Source organism: Diadema antillarum, unplaced genomic scaffold, assembly GCF_040938485.1.
Source record: "Diadema antillarum isolate AM-2024a unplaced genomic scaffold, OU_Dant_1.0 scf00000042, whole genome shotgun sequence".
Lineage (NCBI taxonomy): Eukaryota > Metazoa > Echinodermata > Echinoidea > Diadematoida > Diadematidae > Diadema > Diadema antillarum.
Window position 1 is genome coordinate 59,989 of NW_027270931.1, and position 20,231 is coordinate 80,219.

The following is a 20,231-nucleotide window of genomic DNA, read 5'->3' on the forward strand; positions in this document are numbered from 1 at the left end:
ATATGGAGTGGTTTAAAACTTTTATATCTTAATCAATATTCCTCGCTTTCAAGACGACCCCTTCGAATGCATCTCCACATTTAACTCTATACCGGGTGTCCCAAAAAAAGCGGAACGGTGGATTTTTCAGTACCTTGCGTTCTAAAAGTGATACATTTTTTGACATTATTAGAAAGAGCATCTTCCGCAGAAGACCATGATACCAAAATCATTAAATTTGGTTCAGCACTATTTATTCTACGCCAATTTTTGTAAATGCAGTCATTTTCAATTTTTTGCAACTTATGAGATAATAATTTGGGTGCGACACGCGTTCCATACGGTGAATTGTGTAAGCTCGTTGATCCATGTCAACAAAAGATAACGCTTTCACATTGGGAGCGCGCACACACACACACACACACAGACACACACACACGGGTTTCCCAATGTGAAAGCTGTATCTTTTGTTGACACGGATCACCGAGCTTACACAATATTCACCGTATGGATCGCGTAGTGCACTTTAATTATTATCTCATAAGTCGGAAAAATCCGGCGAAATTTGGCAATGACTGCATTTTCAGAAATTGGCGTAGAATAAAAAGTACTGAACCAAATTTGATGATTTTGGTATCATAGTCTTCTGCGGAAGATGCTCTTTCTAATGATGTCAAAAGATACATAACTTTTAGACCGCAAGATACTGAAAATCCACCGTTCCGCTTTTTTTGGGACACCCGGTATACATGTCAGTCAAAATATATCACTTTCCGATTGATGTCTACAATCGATCAATCCTGCATCCATGATTGCGCTGCACCGGTTGGTGGTAAAAATATCGTTCCGCTGTGATCGAGCAGTTTGAAAGCATTCGCGATATCATACAACGTAGCATTACGGTCGGGTTCACATCTATATGGGGCGATCGTGCACTCCCTTCATCTGTATCGGGTGATCGGGCAGCCGGGGGCCGTTCTGTAATCGAGAAGACTCTCGGCGAAATCCAGCAGACGGTTGTTGATTCTGACGTCCTTTATACAGCCGATGAAGTCCTCGTGGAGAATTCGCGTCTCTTGTTGCGTGGCGGGAAGACTTCCAACCAGTAATGGCGTGTTCACATCGAGGAACCTGACGGAAACAAGAATAGGATAAATGGCGCAGCTGGTGACGTTGGCAAGAAGAAAACCACATTAAAGTTGTGCGGTTTTGTTTTGGGGTTTTTTGAACATGGTAGACGAAAAGCATGAACGTGTCCCAGTGATGTAAAGAATAGCGGTAGTTGAAATTCGGAGTGTATATACGTAAGATGACAAGCGTCATGGAATTTAAAGTGGTAGCCTACAGTCGGAACATAATATCATTTCTAATACAGTGTTTGAGGGTTTTGATATAATTGTCTGTCTACCTATGGATTGACAGCTTTTTAGTTGCTTGGAAGTTCTACAATTATCGCCAATCTTTCCTTCCATTTGTCCTTGATATCGTCTTGGAAAGCATGAGCACCGTGGAAGATTATCTATGTCGAAATTTGCGTTTTCGTCTCCTCTCCAATTAATATTATCCTTCGTTTGCCCTCAGAGTCCCCTTCCGACGCCATAAACACGTGATTAAACTCATGATAAGAAACAGAAAAACTACTCCATTAGTAACTGCTTCCAAAACAAATACTGTACAATATGCTCTATGACTGAACAACAAGCTCAAATAATTGGTGCTCCTCTACTTACAACAATGTAGTTGAAAATCGGAAATTTCTGTAATAAGTAATAGTGACTATAGTTCTTCGTACAGTTTGGTTGTCATTCAATAGTGATATCAACAAAGGACTGTCAAGGAGTTCTTTCCTTACTCACTGCATGGTGAAAATATATTCCGTCTTTTTGCTTAATGAGAATGATGTTCACATATTCGTAGGGTTTGAAATTGAAGAAAAACCAGCAACAAAGAAACAAACAACAACAACGAAAAGGTTTCTCTGAAGCACACCCAAGAAGACTTAACTAGGTGCGAGTTTCTTCACTTTGTCTCCCTCTAGAAATTAGATTTGTTAAGATCACAACTGTTGATCTGTAAATTAACAAACATGTCGGAAAAAAGGAACCAGTGACACTCGAACCTGTCATCTACTGCTTTCCGGGGCAGAATTTATTTTGAACATTGTTATGACTCCCACTTTCTGGCACTAAATTTCTATTTTCCTCTTTTGGCTTGAAGCCCGCAGGTGTACTCATGTGTCATAGAAACCACGATTATATTTGTACAACATTTCTCCGTTGTTTTGCTGCAAACTACTTTGCTGTATCAACGCCTCTGGATTTTTCCCGAATCATTGCTGTGATGCTCAGAGCTCTATGATATAAATATATGCTCAGAGCTCTATGATACACTGTATATATTCCTTCTTTCTCTCGAAATAATGATATTGATATAAACACTGTATATATATATACCTCTTTTTTTCCTTTTTTCTCTCGAAATAATGATACAGCTTTAGTAATGTTCCCTATTCTGTTAATTATCATTGTGTGTGTGTGCTTTATTTAAAGTAAATACTGTATATTACTTTGGTTTGACCTCTGATATTAGTAAGTGTGTGCGTGGTTGGAGGTGTATGTGTGTATGTGTTTGAGTGTGTGCACGTGGGTGAGTTAGTGTGCGGGACACGCGCGCGTGTATTGCATAGTTATTTGAGTTTGCTTGAAGAATATGAGGTATTCATCAATATCATTATGAGCTCCCTCGTAGAGACTTAATTAGCTCCTTTGTGGAGACAATACATTAAATGAGCTCCGTCGTGGAGACGATATGAGCTCCCTCGTGGAGACTTGGTATATATATATATATATATATATATATATATGTACATAATAATCTTGTTTATATCTCTCTAAGATTTATAATGTTTGTTTTATGTTAAGCGCTGTCTGGGGCAAATTGTTTGTTTAGGGCCCCATTTTTCTCTCTCTTCTCTCTCATAAAACAACAACAACAACAGGTTCGAGTCCCACTGGTTCCTTTTTTCCGACATGTTTGTTAATTTACAGATCGGCAGTTGCGATCTTAACAAATTTAATTTGTAAAGGGAGACAAAGTGCCACTCGCACCTGAACCTTCACCCCTCTGAATAATATGTTTCATTCAAGACTTAACTAGTTCACAACGAAATTCTGAAACACATGATATTGACGTTATTATAATCTGTATAGGACCAACAAGGATCATGTTAGCAATAGATAAGGACAGTGAAATCAATTTTCTTGGTGAACTTTATCTCGACTCGCAGCGATGCGATCACCGTTACCAATAGCAACGAGACCAGTGTATCAGAATCCTTACCACGTGTTGACATCCACAGCTTGTGTGGCAAAGGCTATACATGGGTAATTGCTGAGTTCTTCTTCCTCATTGGGTGGACTATCTCCTTCTTCAGCACAGCTATCCAGCAGAACTTCGACAATCTGAAGTAAGAACAGAAAAAAAAAAGCATTTGATGATAACTCCATTGGTGAAGACGCCCTCCACAAAAAAAAGTACGTCATGGTGTATAGTTTATTGGTTCAGTCATATTATGCAAGTTGGACATCTCCTGCCAGAGCATTCTACTCTCACAGAAGAATTACAGCTTTGACAATCGGGTCAAACATGCATGAAAATACAGCGGTCCAACTCTGAATCAGAAATCGGATTTAAGACTGTTCTGATTGGTTGAAAGTTGCGATGTGTTTCATTGCGCATAATGGTGTGGGACGCGATTTGTCTGAGTGTCACAATTACGATGATCTATACATACCACACAATCCACGCCTCAAACGATTTCACTTGATTTTATTTCATCCCCCCCCCCCCCCCCCCCCCCCCCGTCTCATAATTCTTGAGACCCTTTAAAGCCAAAACATAGTTCTGGTACGTCTGCAAAAGTTGTCAAATTTCGCTCCCAAATGTGAACGTATGCCTAGGAAATGTGCGGAATAACGCTGTAATAACAAGATATTCGATGGGTAACGACGAAAACGCAAAATATTAACTGCGATAAATGCGATAATATGAAACGGTGCCAGACGGGTTCTCAAGCCCTTACCAGAACTTTGTTTTCACTTTAATGACGCAGTTTTGCAAAGTAATCAACCATTGTGCGGAATAATATGTGTGGCAGAGACGAAAGAATCGTAAGAGAACAGACTATGACACCTAGACACAGAGAGGTATAAAATTTTGTACTTTTCCTTACTATTTCAAAAACTCTTTCTTTCTTCATATAATAATGCAAAAGTAGAAGTAGTATCATTTCAAAGTCATCTGCTAATCTAAAGACATTCCAACTCTTCTATCTTCCATAAATCTGTTCTCAAGAGTTTCCAGGGCTTTTCAAAGAATCTCAAAAACAGGCCTAAGTAGTTTATGTTTGCAGAATCAAAGACCATTGACCGATAAGAGTTTAAAGCGTCTGTGTCTGTTGTTTCGGGTAGATTTTAGACTTGTAAACGAGATAGAAGGGGGAGACGCATCGTCTGCACTGTTTCGAGATGTCTTCAAACAGAGAGGGCAAGACCCCACAGGACGAGACTCACTTTGTCCCGGTAGGCGAGCTTAATGAGGTGCCAGTTGCCGTCGCTGACGCCTCCGGGTGTCCCGACCATGACCCTCATGATGAGTCGGCCCACGGCGAACGAAAAGGCGACCTGGGAGCCGATGATCTCTAGAGCCAAGAAGTCGTGTTGCTGGGAGTAGCGGCCGATGTACATGATCATGCCGTCTGTCTGTAGCGTGGAGAAGCTGTGACAATGCGCGCGGACGCGCGGTGCGCGTGGGAGAGAAGGACCGGTGACACAGCAGAAGTGAACGGTATGAACGTGATGCGAACAGGTGGTAGGAATGTTGATCACATAATTCGTGCTGTATCATTCCACCTGCCTTTCCTGTTATCAATCGAATGTCTCAAAATGTTCCCAAGGTTTGTATTGAACGCAGTGACACAAAACGATGTATCGTATTTATTGACTCGAGGCGAAGAAAGTTATGGACATGGCCAACTAAAGTGGTGGTAACTGCATAAATTATGGCTTTTATTCTATTTCGAGAGAAGATTGTTATGACCATTAAATGAACATTCTTTACCGACATACGGTTATCTAACATTCTTAACGACGCATTTTTGGTCACTGTCTTGTCTTTATGGTAAAGCCCAATGTCAGTAGAATGTTCATTCAATGGTAATTGTGTATAGGCTAAAGTATAAGTTACTAATCAGCGCAACCATTTGGTTGTAACGTTAAAAGAATGATAAACTGCACTTCAATTTTACACTCGTCTTTCGCCCTTATAATATTGTCCATACTAGAAATACTTTTGAGAGATAAATTTCCACACAGAAGTCAGGATGTTAAAAAAAAAACAAATTGTACATGCTTACTTGAGCGAGAGGATCATAGAAGAACGGTGTGTGATTGTTGGGAAGGCCATGTATGCACCAGCGGGGAAGTACCGGGCTGTCATCTCGCAGCGTTCGCCGTCAAAGCCCACACGACAGTAGCAGCGGAAACCCCCATTTCGCTGGTTCTCACAAATCCCGTGGTGCTTGCAGGCGCCCTCGAAGCACTGGCCCCTGCGAAAATCCACCTCGCAATTCACTCCTGCTTGCAAAAAGCAAACAAATAAACAACAAACTTAACGGACAAGATACCAGGTGTTTACGTCCAGAATAAAAATGTACAACTGCGTTTCATACTCGGTTGGGGTTAACCTTATTCGAAGTTGACCATTAAAAGAAACCCGACAAATTTCATTCTTTTTAAGTGGGTTTATAGAGATAGCAGAAGCAGTGTCCCTAATCGTTGACAAGAAATGTTTTCTAAGAATGTATATTTGTCTTTGTTTAACTTCTTGATCCCTAATCATGCAAATGTTACCCTTTTCATGTCGACGTACTTTCAACCGGAGAATGATATAATTGTATTTGATGGACTACCAGTATCTACAACGCTGGGCGACAGGTCACGGCGGCAACAAGTGATTTTGAATATCTTCCGCTGCTCATCGTTCAAGACCACCCTTGAACTATATCAGAAGCCAAGAAAATTTGCAAAATCACTCTGCAGAAAACGCTTGAGGGCTTTACGCTGTCAGAATCCTCGACAACTTCTTTGTATTCAACATAAAAAGTGACATTTCAAGAGAGTGGCTGTGAGTCCGTAAATGGAACCGTCAAGTGTAATATCATATTATCGCACTGTAACCCCACGACAGTCTGTGCAACATTACGTGACTCCACCGCGCAGCAGACGACACTGATACAGACTATCAGCTGGCGATACAGAGTGATTCGAATCGGAAGCGATAGTGTCTATCGATTAACTGTATACAAAAAGTTCGTTAACCCGCTCTGACACAATCAATGCTTGTTGACTCTCGCAGGAAGCGTACTTTCTGTCCTTGGGGCATCTCTTCTGATAAAATGTGGTATCTCTTTGATTATATATCGACGATTGTGCCGTCCTGACACACTGCAACACTCTCACGGCACTTGTGTTTGTTTCATACATTGACCTGTTTCGACACTAACATGTTATGCGAATGGTTTGCAGAACTATGCGCCCCACTTTCACGCGACTGTTATTTTCTCAGATGTCCCACATTTGAAGTTGTTCATCTCTCTCATAAAAGAATGTTTAATGCAAGTCATATATTACGGCCTTATAAGTGGTTGCATAGTTCTGGATACCTGAATGGATCGGAAATTATAAATAGTAACGGAAATACAGTATTATTGCATATAAATTTCTGGGCTTTTTTCTTGAATCATGATTTGCATTAGCAGCATCTGGGTCCGTGCAAAGGTAAATAATACTTATGTTATATACCGATAATATATTTAATGGATCTAACAGAAAACACACTAATGATGACATTCTGAAATACTTTTTATCGTTGGCAGTCGTTGGAAATCACTCTGCTAAATGATAAATTAAATTGTCTGTTTTGTTTAGAGTACGCGAAGTAGCAATCATTGCCCATTGAAATGATATACAATTCTGTCAACATTAAAAAGAAAATCGTGATAAATAAAAAAAAATCCGATCTATACATTTACCGCAAATAATTTCAAATTCAACATAATATTATAGTAATGAATTAAATCAATTACTTTTATAATTGTATCATATTATACGATACTACAATCAAACACTGTCAGAGATGTTACACTTTGGTTATTCTAATCAACAAGAACGCCTTATTCAGTATAACACGACTAAATTAACGGTGGAAGCACTGTTCTACTGTGAATACATGTAATTAGACTCCTGACTTATTAAACAAGGGATTTTGGATCAATTCCTGCCCAAGCGCCACATCCGTGATTGCAGGCCTCTGATTGGTCAATTACTGCACAAATACTTTGCCCCGTAAAAATGGCAATGGGGAGCTGTAGATTTTCGCGACGGGGACTTTCAGAGGGGAAAAAATGTTCTGAGCATGCGCAAAATCGCTTATCAAAAGCGATCCATTTACAGCTCTTGTCGTCTGAGTTTTCACGACGCATTCTGGATGATTTTTACGTCCGCTCAATTCACGACGCAGAGAGCTACTTGATGCACTGATCATATGGGGGCGCCATTTTATTTTTTACAGGTTGCGTTCTAGGGCTCACACGGGTAAATAATTCCCCATAGACACGTGTGTTAAAATTCAAATTAAAAAAAAAAATCTGTAAAATAGCTGGGGGAAATGAGGTATTTCATCTTCACTAACCTGGATAAGTGAGCTATACCCTGTCATCCATCAAGTTTCCAAGGCAGGTTCTTCGGCTCAAACTCTGTCCAAGGGTCCGCAAAGCCAGACTACGAGTTCCTTTCACTCAAAATATCACCTATTTTCCGTACACGCACCCAATGAAATATAGTCCCTTCAAATTCCATGAGAAAAGCTTTCATCTTCAAACCAAAATGCAGTTTGTAGAGGAATTCATACTCAATATCTGCAGCTATTCAGTTTTATGCCAAACTGCATTAATGATTTTTTTTTCTTCATTTATTTTGGTATCTTTGGTACGAATTTGTGAAGGGGTCTAGGACATTCCATTTTATTTACAGGTGTGAGCCCTCTAGCGTAGTAGTTTAAAGCTACTTTTCAACAAGACGCAGGGGGAGAGGAGAACGGCCAACGATATCGTCTCCTCAAACGTCCGCGTCGCGAATCTAAAGCTCCCTAATGATTCGTGCACAGGAACTTTGATGATGGGTCAGTACCGACACGATTTGGCACCTCCATTTCATCCTTGTCTCTATTTACTCAGCATCTTGTCTCTTACTCCACTGTATCTCATCAATGGAATGCTCATATCTAGGTGTCCTTCATTATTATTTCACTTTCAAATACGTCTCCTTCTTTTGAATTTTGTAATCTATGTGCAGGAGGCTGAACTCTATAGAAAATGTATTTTATTACGTTACTGGTCGTGCATATATAGGATGAAGACAGGAATCATTACACGAGCAGTAAAACATTATCTGTATGGCACTTTGTTTTCCACTAAACAGGTAAAACTATACACAATTTGACAATTTCCTCTCGGTTGCCAGGACGAGGACACTGACCTGCGAATCCTTCACGACAGATGCACACATAGCCATCGTCTGTTTTCTCACACGTCGCTCCGTTGCTGCATGGTTTCGAGTGGCAGAAGTCAGTAGGCTCCGAGCAGTTGTTGCTGGTGTGCGGGTCGGGACACTCGCACCATTGCACCACGGACGGGTTGATACCGTGGAAGGTCACCGAGTTCTTGCTGGTGCGCGACGACACTGAGTTCCCGCCCGTGTGCGTCTTCCGGCTCATGCACCGTTGGAAGCCTCCGCAGGACTCGGTGAGGCAGCTGTCGTCTTCGGCAGGGATGACGAGAAGGCCGCAGAGGCGCTGCAGTTGGTCGCGCTTGAAGTAAATGGTGTTGACGATCTGCTCAGGCGAGAGGAAGCGGTTTTCGCTGTTGCGCGCGGCGAAGGAGATGTTGACGATGGGGCGTCCGTTATCCGTCATCTCCCGGATGTTGAAGATGTTGAGTTTGTGCGCGTCGAGGAGCTCGCTGAGAGCGACCCGCAGCTTGCCGATCCCTCCGGACTGCAGGAACTCGTCTTGGGAGACCTCGGGGATGCGGACGTTGACGCTATTGTGGAGCATGGCTTCTGACACGCTGGTGAGCTCTAACCGACATCGAGCCCGTCTTCCATGGACGCCATCTATTGGGAAGAAGAACTACTGGTTAAAAATAACTGTTAGGTGCTTCCTTTTCTCATACGTCTCTTAGGTTGAGGGTTCGTAAAGAAAATCCTCACAAAATCTTTAACAAGTAGATCATCATTGCATGGGGGTAGACAAATAGAGTGATCCTACCATCTGGGATAAGCAAATCCTTGTAAACAGCAGTTGTTCCACTGTGAAACTATTGATTCCACTACCTCACTCTACTTGAGATGAGTGAACGACTTTTCTCTGAGGGAGTTTCATTTCATTAAATATGGAGAGGAAAATGGTGGCTTCAGGACAATATGAATTCGTTTTTCCTGTGCGATATTATTATGTTTTATTTGTATTTACCTGACGGTTTCTTAAGTGCTGCTGAATAAAACTTATGGTGCTTACACCATGCTCTAGTTAACTAAAATGAGTAGAGTAAAATCAAACAAACAGAATGACAGTGGTGTTTTCAAAAGTCTTCAAGAGAGTCTCAAAGTTTCACATCTTTTCTTAGATAAGTCACGTCAGGAACAACGACATAGGAAAGTTCTACGAGGTGATGACGTCCTGGGCTCACAAGTCTCCTATTGGCCGAGTCGTTACTAGATTCCTTACGCTCGTGAAAGCGTAGCAAACATTGTATCTTTCTCATCAATATTTATTGTTGCTGTTGTTGATATTTTGTGATTACCTATAGCTGTTACAACGTTTAGGGAGAAAGGGGTTGTAGTTGTCACGAGATATTTGGTGGAAAACATGTTTTTGACTGTCTGTTAATGAAACGTATGGGAGAGTTAGACCTTGATAAGATCATCACCAATATCTAACTCGCATATGTGCTTGCAGCCGTTATCACTATTCTGTAAAAACGTGTAAAGCTTAAACAGTCTACATCTTTATTCTTTTTTCTTAGTTACTTCAAGTCTGCTTTTAATGACACTACTACAAATGTATCTATCCCTTTAGTCTGATATTACTCTATTCATGAAAAAAAAAACAACACATGAAAATGGGATGGAATTGTACTTTACAACGTGAATCCCAGTTATGTCTGACATTCAAGCCGTTATTCAAGACGTCAAGCCTGACTTAGCATTTTTTACGTCACAATCATTTTCCAAACACTATTTTCCTACTTTTCCTCTGATCCCCCCTTCCTCAAATATCCTCCGCCCTCCCTTTCCCTTGAGAAACCAGTCATGAAATTACCAGCGTTCAGCCAGCGACATACCACTGACATATACCGTCACCTCTGTGTCAACTTGGTTTTCTTCCGTGACTTCCAGATGGTGGGCATTATTTGGGTTAAACCGTAGTGCTCCTGTAATACTGTCTACTTGCAAAATGTCCTGATCCCCGTTCTGGTTGCCATCCGTTCCCTGATCACCAATTATCACGAAGCGGAGGTTGCCCTCTCTGTCGATGTCCCGAGCTGGAATTTTGCCGACTTCGGTACCGGACAGAATCGCGTCGGGGAGGCCGTTGTAGAAAACCTCGAAATTGGGCACTTCAGGCGGGTTGTCGTTGCGGTCGATGACGTGAATGAACACGCGCACCGTCGTGAAGAGTTTGCCGGAGTAGGCGGCGAGGACGAGACGGAATTTCTTGATGCGTTCATAGTCGATGCGGAAGCTGTTGTACAATTGTCCACTTCGAGGCTGAACTCTAATGATTCCTCGAGACCCGTGGAGGATCCTGTACAAGACTAAGGCGTTCTCACCCTCATCGATGTCAGTTGCATTGACCACCGTCTCACCCGATAGCGACACATTGACGTTCTCGTACACGTACATCCGTAAAATGTCGTAGGGAAATCGCGGCGGGTTGTCATTGACATCCAACACGTGCACCACTAAGGCAGTCTCATCCCGCTCTTCGCCACACCTCCCAAGAATCGTGATGTTGTAGCTACTCCTCCATTCCCTGTCCAGGCTCCTCAATGCCCATACCTGTCCCGTTGAGGCATTGATGCCAAAATAGTCACTGCCATCGTGGGGCGTGACGTTTACCATTGAGAACACGACTGGTTGATCAACCTTCGCATTTTTCACTCTCACTGACGAGTTCGTCCTCCCAACCTTGTTCTCCTCAATGTAGGTCTCGAAAGTTTCCGAGATGAACTGGAACCGTCCCAGCTCCATGACCTTAATCTTCACCTTGGCAACGGCTTTGTTCTTTGGTAGCCTCTTGTCCCGCGCGTACGCGAGAAACGTTATGACGTAACTTCCGCCAATAAGCACCCTCGACGTCCGAAGTTCGCCGGTGCGCTTGTTCACGGTGAAAGGCAGCAGTGCCTGCGCCTGGGCCTTCTTTTTCTGCTTGATTTCATAGATGATATTCGCAGCCTCTGAAAAGACAAACAGAGCAAGAACATGTCTAAGGTGAGTGTTTTGAAACGCAATCACCGCCACGATCATCGTTTTTATCGTCATCATCATCGCTGTCATCATCAATAATTCATCATCATCATTTCCTTGTTTCCTACTAGATCTACTCGACCAGTCTTGATACGAAAACGAAAAACCAGGTGAAGTAGGATCAAAAAGGTAAATATACAAACTCTCTTTGACCTGGGTTAACAAAACTGTGGGAATTTTACGAGACAGCGAGGAATTCGGGTTGAAAGGTCAGGGCAAAACACGGTCGTAATGTTACGAACGAGGAAATAGTTCGTGCAAGAATTGTCTTTAAAAGACTAAATTCGAACTGTTGCCCCGAGATCAATCGATTCCTAATAAGTTAGGGTGTCTGTATATCAAATCATAATTCAACTGTCAACAAAAGTTGACGAAAATATCTACTGGCATTGCACCTACATACACGCATGCAGAAGAAGGCAGATAGAAGGCACTTTGCACATACAAACACTGTAGGCCTACAGTTTTGCCCAAGTATCATTTAAACCTTCATCCGCAGGACGTAGTCCTAATTTGCAAGGCATTACAACCCAGTCTTCTACAGATGGCCTCACTGCAATTATTAGCTTAATCAAGTAAGTAATTATTAAATTAACTGGCTCACCAACCAAAGCCTTGGATTCAACCATTAGCTTCCACCAAAGGAAATAAGCAAAAATGCTCAAAACTCCAGGAAGTTCAAGTCCTATACACAACTGAGTTAAAATTTGATCTAGGTCAATCATAGGTCAGTTGTCATACGCAGGGGCGGATCCAGGAATTCCGCAAGGGGGGGGGGTACCTTTACAAAATGAAAAGGGGCCCCCTCCATTTTTTGTTTTCATTTCTTTGGTTTCAAAAATTAAAAATAAAGGGGGCGCGCCCGGAGCACCCCCTCCCACCCCCGATCCACCACTGATACATATGCAGTATTCAGTTGAAATTTCATGGAAGGTGGGAAGGAGAGGGGAAACTCAGCACCTTCGGTGTACTCCCACCATAATTATGCCCGTGTGTGGCGCTGCGCATCACCCTGCAAAGACGGGGGATGACGCCCTGGGAAGTGCAACGACCAGCGAGTTTGACTGCTACATCTTCGTCACATGTCACATTCCGCCACTCTTTCTCAACCCTGGGAATGCACGTCGAGACGGTAAGTATACACCATGCTACTTCTGCGCTCATAGTATTATGGGAATGAAAGAAGGGGACAGGAATATATATATATATATATATATATATATATATATATATAGGTAAAGGTAGACAGATAGAGAGACGGACAGAGGAGAGGAAAAAGGAATGTTGATCGACAGATCGACAGATAGATATGAGAAAAATTGGAGAAACAAAAATAGGCAGATGGATGGATTGTTTTGCATGGATAGGAGAAATGGACAGACTGAAAGACAGAAAGATGGACAAAACGACAGGCAGGTAGATAGACAGGTAGATTAGATAGATAAAATAGGTAGGTAGATAGATAGATAGATAGATAGATAGATAGATAGACACACAGATAGATAGATAGATAGATAGATAGATAGATAGATAGATAGATGAAAAGATAGAGGGTGATATTGGGGAGGGGTATGGCTTTCTATAACTGTTGATGACCACACCACTGAAGGGATTACTTTCCTAAATTAAACCCCATAGAATGTTGCCATAAGTATTAGTCAAACTGAAAATGAAAATGAAAATGAAATGAAAATTCACGTTGAACTTGTTTGAAATATCTAGCTACCACGTAATCAAGTTGAAATAATGCGTGTGTGCCCCTACTAAAACTCAAAGAAGTGCCTTTGAAAAGAGAATATTCCTTCTTTTTTTTCATCGTGATCATATAAGCCAAAGTTCAAGTAATTATGCTCCAGAAAATTTAGGTAGTGTCAATTTGCTAGCTGACGACCCCCTTCTACAAGATTCTCTATTCATCATCTCCGCTGCGTCAAACTGGTTTTGAGTCATCATTTCCAGATTATCTGACTTCACCTGTATCATATCAATTGGATGCTGGAGCTCTCGTGTGAATAATTGCAGACGTGATACATTGTACCTTTCAGATAACTTCCGAGTTCGTCGCTGCCTGAAATCGGACCCTGCTCACGTGTGTGCAGGTGTATTTCCCGTCACCGTTGGATTCCCAGCACTCTGGAGAGCCCCCAAGAGTGATGTCGTGACCCTCCCCAGGCGACCGGGCACTTTCCCTCATACCTTCCCGGTAGCCACCGTTCCTCTCACTCACGTTTTTAAAGGACTTTTTAAAGGACTTCGTTAACCTCGCAGGAGAATGTTATATTGAATAAACAGAGTGAAACTGCTCGACAAATCACTGAGAGTGTGAGCGAAAATCATTGTCAATAACAAAAGATTTATGATTGTTTGAAAGTTGGTCTGTATAATCAAAATGCAGCCTTCCCGTGTAATCACCACTTCGTTTTATCTATCGTCTATTATGTTTACACCAGGGGTTTGATGTCTATCGTGTTTTCTTTAACCTAACTCGCCGTGACGTTTATATGCTTGTTTTTATGTTATTACTTTCATTTCATTTCAACATCTGAAACAGACAAGGGCTTCCTAAAGACATTTATTTCTGAGCCTGTAAAAGGTACAACCTTCAACTAAAAGTCATTAAATGATCTAGATTCTCACGCGAAGATTCTCTTTTTTTTTATTCTTCGTCATTTTTTTTTTTTTTGGGGGGGAGGGGGCGGTCAAAAATCACAAATTCCGGTCGAGTTTCTATTCGGCTAACCTTGCAATTGAAAGATGCAGATGTGTTTGAACTTGAATCTAACGTCCCTAAGACTTGTAAAATGATTGTCAAGATGAACCACACGAACAATAGCAATAGCAAAAGTATCGAGAATAGCAGCTGCTGTAACATTTCAGCAGTTTCAATTTCAGTAAGTTTTATTTCTCCACTTGTGTAAAACATAAATAAGTATGTCGATATTAAACATATTCACAAGTCATAAAAATATAAACAGGAGTTCTCATTACTAATATCTAATCATATGAATAATACATATATTTCATGCCAAATATATAAGTATACAGATGGAGGAGACCGTTGTCAATAAGTATATCGCTTGACTTGGACAACGGCCTCTACTACGGATTGGAACAATTCAACCGTGCTCACAGTGATGCCCAATTACTATCATTCCTATGATTCGTTTGGGCTTAAAATAAACAGAATGATGTTAAATATACCTGCTATGATTCTTAGGTGGGATTGTGAAAACGAAATTTAGATGAAAGCTATGTGGGTGAGATATATTTTTACAATCACAAAAGACAGCATACGCGAACATGCACCGTTAATTCATGAACAATTCTAACTGAAAAAAAAGCAGAAATAGATTCAAACTGAAAAACTGAACTGAACATGTCGACTTTTATACAACGCGATGTCGACTTACGCATGCAGTGTCGACTAACAACGTGACTAAAGTGAATTAAACTCTATATTCCTCAGACATTTAGAAGAAAAAACACGCAGAGAAGACAAATTGACTTTTACAAACTATTAAAACATTTGTTGTCTTCTTTTCACATTCCTATCTTCTTCTTTATCATCTATCTCCACTGTCTTCTCTTCTTTATATCTCATTCTTCGCTTCCTGCATTGTCTCTCTTTATCTTTCAAAAGCAACAATGAGTTAAAAGCTTTTATATATATTTGGGTTCTGTTCGTTATTCCGAAGGTTCGCTATTCCGAAGGTTCGTTATTCCGAAGGTTCGTTATTCCGAAGGGTCACTAATCCGAAACACGCGAGTTCCCTGTACCTAGAGGTTCGTTAATCCGAAAATGAAAAAGGGTTCTTTAATCCGAAAATTTGTGGCGTTATTCCGAAGGTTCGTTATTCCGAAGATTGGTTAATCCGGAAATGAAATTCGGAACAATGAATTCTACCTTCGGAATAACGAATCTTAGGAATAAAGAGCCTTCGGAATAACGAACCTTCGTAATAGCGAGCTGTAATCTAAAATTCTACCGGGTATTTAGAAAGTCAACCACTGCTCCATTTATGTGACTCTACATCATAAGGCGTGCTGAAAGATTATATAATACCAGATATGCTGCGATACTGATAGATAATATGACACCACATTATTCTGATGGCGACGTATGGCCAATGACCAACCAACCTTTCTCTATTAGGGTCATTTCCGATGGACACCGATTAGGCGAAAGTGGAGAGAGAGGTCATCAGAGCACTCCGGGACGGTCAGATATCGTATAGGCCCTACATACATACATACACACACACATACATACATACATACATACATACATACATACATCATTATATCGACGTATACTAGTAGTCAAACCCTTCGTGGGCAATATGCACTGTGTATAGCGGTCATGGACTACAGCTTAAAGACATAATTTAAAAAGTGAGTTAAGGATAGAAACATCCAATGTAGAAATTTGAATCAGTATAATTATTGTGAAGTATTGTTACATATACAAAATGTGAACAATAGTTATGTTTAAAAGATGGTCCTAGACTAAACCGTCTACAGTTATGGTTTATTGAGAAAAATAGTGATATATCTCCTTATATTTTAGGCTTTATTGCCAAATTTGTACATTGTAGGCTGTTTTGTGATACAACTCACCTACTCATATGCATCAAACGTGATATCTTGAATATTTTTTTTTAAATCACTGCTCCCGAGAATGGTAAACAGTACCTTGAAAGTTTCAATGTCGACGCATTTACCTACCTGTTTGCCTGGGTTCGTACATCTCACATTACGTCTTTTTTAAGGGTCACTCAAGTCAATTCCCCCCCTTTTTTTTGGAGGGGGGGGGGGAGTTAACTCACTTAGTTTACAGATATGCCAATTGCAACGCAACGTTTTACCACTTTCGAACTTCTGCAGTAATGTGTGTCAAATAGAGTTAACTACCATAAATTGGCCGCCAAACTGACTGCACTGCGGTCACCTGTCTGTAAAGGTCACCTTTTTTTTTCTGTTTTCCCTCCATTGACTGCTCTACTCAGGTGATAGATGTTTATAATGAATGTCATTCATCATATACGCATTATGATATTATGTGTAACTGAAATCGGACACTAATTGCAAGAACTGTGTCTTTAAGAAACATCTTGCGTCTCAACAAGCGTCAGGCTAAACAAGCGTCAGTCATTTGAGCCACTCCAGCATTAACATTGTGTATGGTTATACACACAACTGACCTTACTTGCTAGGTCAGTTTGAAGTGAGTGGATAACGAAGGTCAATGCACTCTCCCTATCCCTGTCTTTGAAGCATTGTGACGTAGTGGCTAAGGAATGTTATCGGTTGAGAAAAAATGATGATTTCGCCAACGAAGAAAGAAGTAGGGAGGTCAGACTTCCCTGTGTCCCCACCCCCACGACTTCAAGTTGCTCTTAACCGAAGCCAGTTCACTTGATACATGGCAAACTTTAATCGAGTACCAAGAACATGTAATGCTTTTGGTGCTTCATAATAACGCTACTACTACTACTTTAATAATAATAGTAGTAGTAGTAATAATGATAATAATAATAACAATAATAATAATAATAATAATAATAATAATAATAATAATAATAATGATTGTCAACAAATTCTCTGAAAGTCAAGATACATAAGAGAGATGTGGATGCCGCATGCAGGATATGCCGAGAAAGAGACGAGACAGTGCAACATATCGTACGTGGCTGTAGTAAACTGGCGCAAAAAGAGTACAAAAGACGACATGACAAACTGGCACAAGTCGTTCACTGGGAGCTTTGCAGAAAACATGAAATACCATGTGAGAGCAAATGGTATATGCACGAACCACAGAACGTTTCTGAAAATGATCAAGTCAGTCTTGTGGGATTTCGATGTTCAAACTTACAATGTCATCCAGCACAGGCGTCCGGATATTATCGTCGTAGAAAGGGCTCGAAAGATGTGCACAATCGTCGATGTCGCGGTACCGGGAGACAGCAGAGTAGCCGAGAAGGAGAAGGAAAAGATAGAGAAGTACCAAGACCTTGCCAGAGAGCTTCGCCGCCTGAGGAATATGAGAACGAAGGTGATCCCTATTGTCGTTGGAGCACTCGGAACAACGCCAAAGCAGCTGCGACGGCACTTGGACGACGTTGGTGTGCCCGATCGAGTGCAAACGCTCCAAAAAGCAGCATTGCTGGGGACGGCACGAATCCTGAGAAAAGTACTGGAAGTCTAAGGTTCCAGGATGGAACTTGACGTGATGTAAATCTCCAAGAGATATCTTGTGAAGATAGAGATGATAATAATGATAATTTTGATAATAATAATAATAATAGGAAGAAGAAGAAAAACAAACAAGCTGAAGAGGAACATAATAACTTTTTATTCTTTTTGAAAAGTGATACCGAGAGTGATAGCGGAGTTGATTTGCAATGTATTCCACACTGTTATTCTCCGAAATAAGAAAAAGGCTCACCAGCCATTGTTGTTTATTGATGGTATCTATGGAGCATAGTAGTATCTATGACAAAACGAAATCCATTTTAAAAGATTCTGTGGGATGCTGCAGATTCACAGCGATGCGACAAATGAAGAGTTTGTTCGCAAAAACCGATAAGTCCATTAATTTTGCCAAATGGAGATATTTGCGATTAAAGGTCAAGAAAAACAAAGAAAATAATAATAATTTTTTTGCTTCTTTTGACCATAACTTCAAAAATGTACCTTTATATGTAGTGACCAATATATCATAAAAAGGTATTATTTTGTTCTTAATGACAGAGACCGTAATTCAAAATCATCAAAAATGGACTTATCGGTTTTTGCGAACAAACTCTTCAATGTACAGACATCAGCTCATTAAGTGGGAACGCAGGAAGAACCGCGAAAAACAGGTTCATTAACAGAGCTCATACAGGGACTGCCCGTCACGTCCTAACACTAACTTGTACTAGAGCAACTTCATAACTTATATATTATATGATATTAAAATATTTGATATTATCAAATCATGTAAAAGTATATCATTTCAAAATCTGCTTACAGTGCATTAATCACAATTCATTAAAAAGCAAAAGATAGTCTAACCATGGAGGTACAAGGCCTCCATGTTCCAACGTTGGCGCCTAGAAATTTCATTAAATATTTCCTTGTTGGTGGTGACCTCTTCCCTTCCGCACTCCACCCCACCCGAACACACAATGAGTTGAAAAAGGACGGAGACAACCTTCATCATGAGCAGAAGGAGCCTGCCATTGAATTTCTCTTACATCTGGAAGTTACATCCTACCAATAAATGGCCACAAGGTCAACGAAGAAGCGCAATGGCTATGCCAAAGTGGAGAAAAAGGTTAAATCACCCCGTGATGTGTCTATAATCGAACCATCCTCTCATTCTGATGCTGTTTTTTCCTTCATTTCCCGAAATATTTTGACTTTCGAGGGACGTCAATGGTGGTTGACAGGTGGAGGAAGAGGTCAAAACACACGGCGGGTGTCCAGCAGTGGAAGCGTTCAAAACCTTCCCGCACGGCTCGACCGAGGCAAGGAGCTTTATACCTGGCCGAGGTGGAGGGGAGATGGCGAGTGTATGAATAGACGCTAGAATCGGTCAAGGATGCTTCACCCAGACAAACGTACGACATGCCGATGAGCAGATTATGGACAGTTGGAAAAGGATGACCTGTTGCGGTGCAGTGGATTAGACCACGAGGTCCTATATCTTGAGGTTCCCTGTTCGAGACCCTACGAAATAGCGTAATACCCTTATGCCAGGTGCTATCTGTGGTGGAGCTTCGTGGGGGCTTGCCTATTATAGATTTAATTACTTCCCCAGTGGCCAATTAATCCAAAAGTGAAGCTAGCGTAGTCACGTAGAATCAATAAATCTGTAGCATTTTTTCCAGTTCTACATTTCATACAATGTAGACGCCCTGTGTGACACCGTTGTGATGACTTATGGAGATAAGGTCACGTTGTGCCAACAAGTATTGATGACAGCATGATTAAATACGATGCAGTAATCTGTCTACTATACTCTCATTTCTATTTCTGCTCGATTGAAACTCCGAATAGCTCGGTGCCTCCTTGATTTCATCGAATCGACATTCAGACGCCTGCAAGTTGTAAAACTTATCATCTTTGCTGTCACGACCTTTATAACCTGTTCATATATCACTCCAGAATACAACCGGCCTTTATCGAAGGCAACGATCTTGACCTAGCTATAGTCTGTAACGCCGCGATAATCTCCTTTTCTAGATCAGATGCTGGTGGAAGAATATACCATCGAAAACATACGCGATGGTAAATTTTGGAAACTGCTTCATACCCCCCCCCCCCAAAAAAAAGAATAAAAGAAGAAGAAACAAACAAACAAACAAACAAACAAACAAACAAACAAACAAACAATAATTGATCCACTAGGTAGTGGTTTCATGCCCGCATATGATGGAGTTCTGGATCTTTGTTCTCGTGGTTGCTTGGACATTTCTATTTACATGACAATTTTAATAGTTCAATAGTTCAATAGTTTGTTTATTTCCATCATCAAAAACGAAAAAGAAGACATGATTCAAAGTGGTACAAGTTGTCGATTTGTCTTTCATTCATCTGGTAAGGACAGTTGTTTTTTTTTTC

The 20,231-nt window shown here is 40.9% G+C and overlaps 1 protein-coding gene across 1 annotated transcript in view; it reads right to left on the reverse strand.

Moving 5' to 3' along the window:
- Positions 1-887: 887 nt before the first annotated feature.
- The window catches only part of LOC139712689 (cadherin EGF LAG seven-pass G-type receptor 2-like), a 50,908-nt gene continuing 31,564 nt past the window's right edge, over positions 888-20,231 (reverse strand). The window contains exons 2-7 of the mRNA XM_071624494.1: positions 10,439-11,554; positions 8,574-9,209; positions 5,393-5,612; positions 4,551-4,755; positions 3,319-3,440; positions 888-1,110 (exon numbers count right to left, since the gene is read on the reverse strand). Of these exons, the coding sequence (XP_071480595.1) occupies positions 921-1,110; positions 3,319-3,440; positions 4,551-4,755; positions 5,393-5,612; positions 8,574-9,209; positions 10,439-11,554 (2,489 nt within the window). The 3' untranslated portion in view covers positions 888-920. The remainder of the gene's footprint in view (positions 1,111-3,318; positions 3,441-4,550; positions 4,756-5,392; positions 5,613-8,573; positions 9,210-10,438; positions 11,555-20,231) is intronic.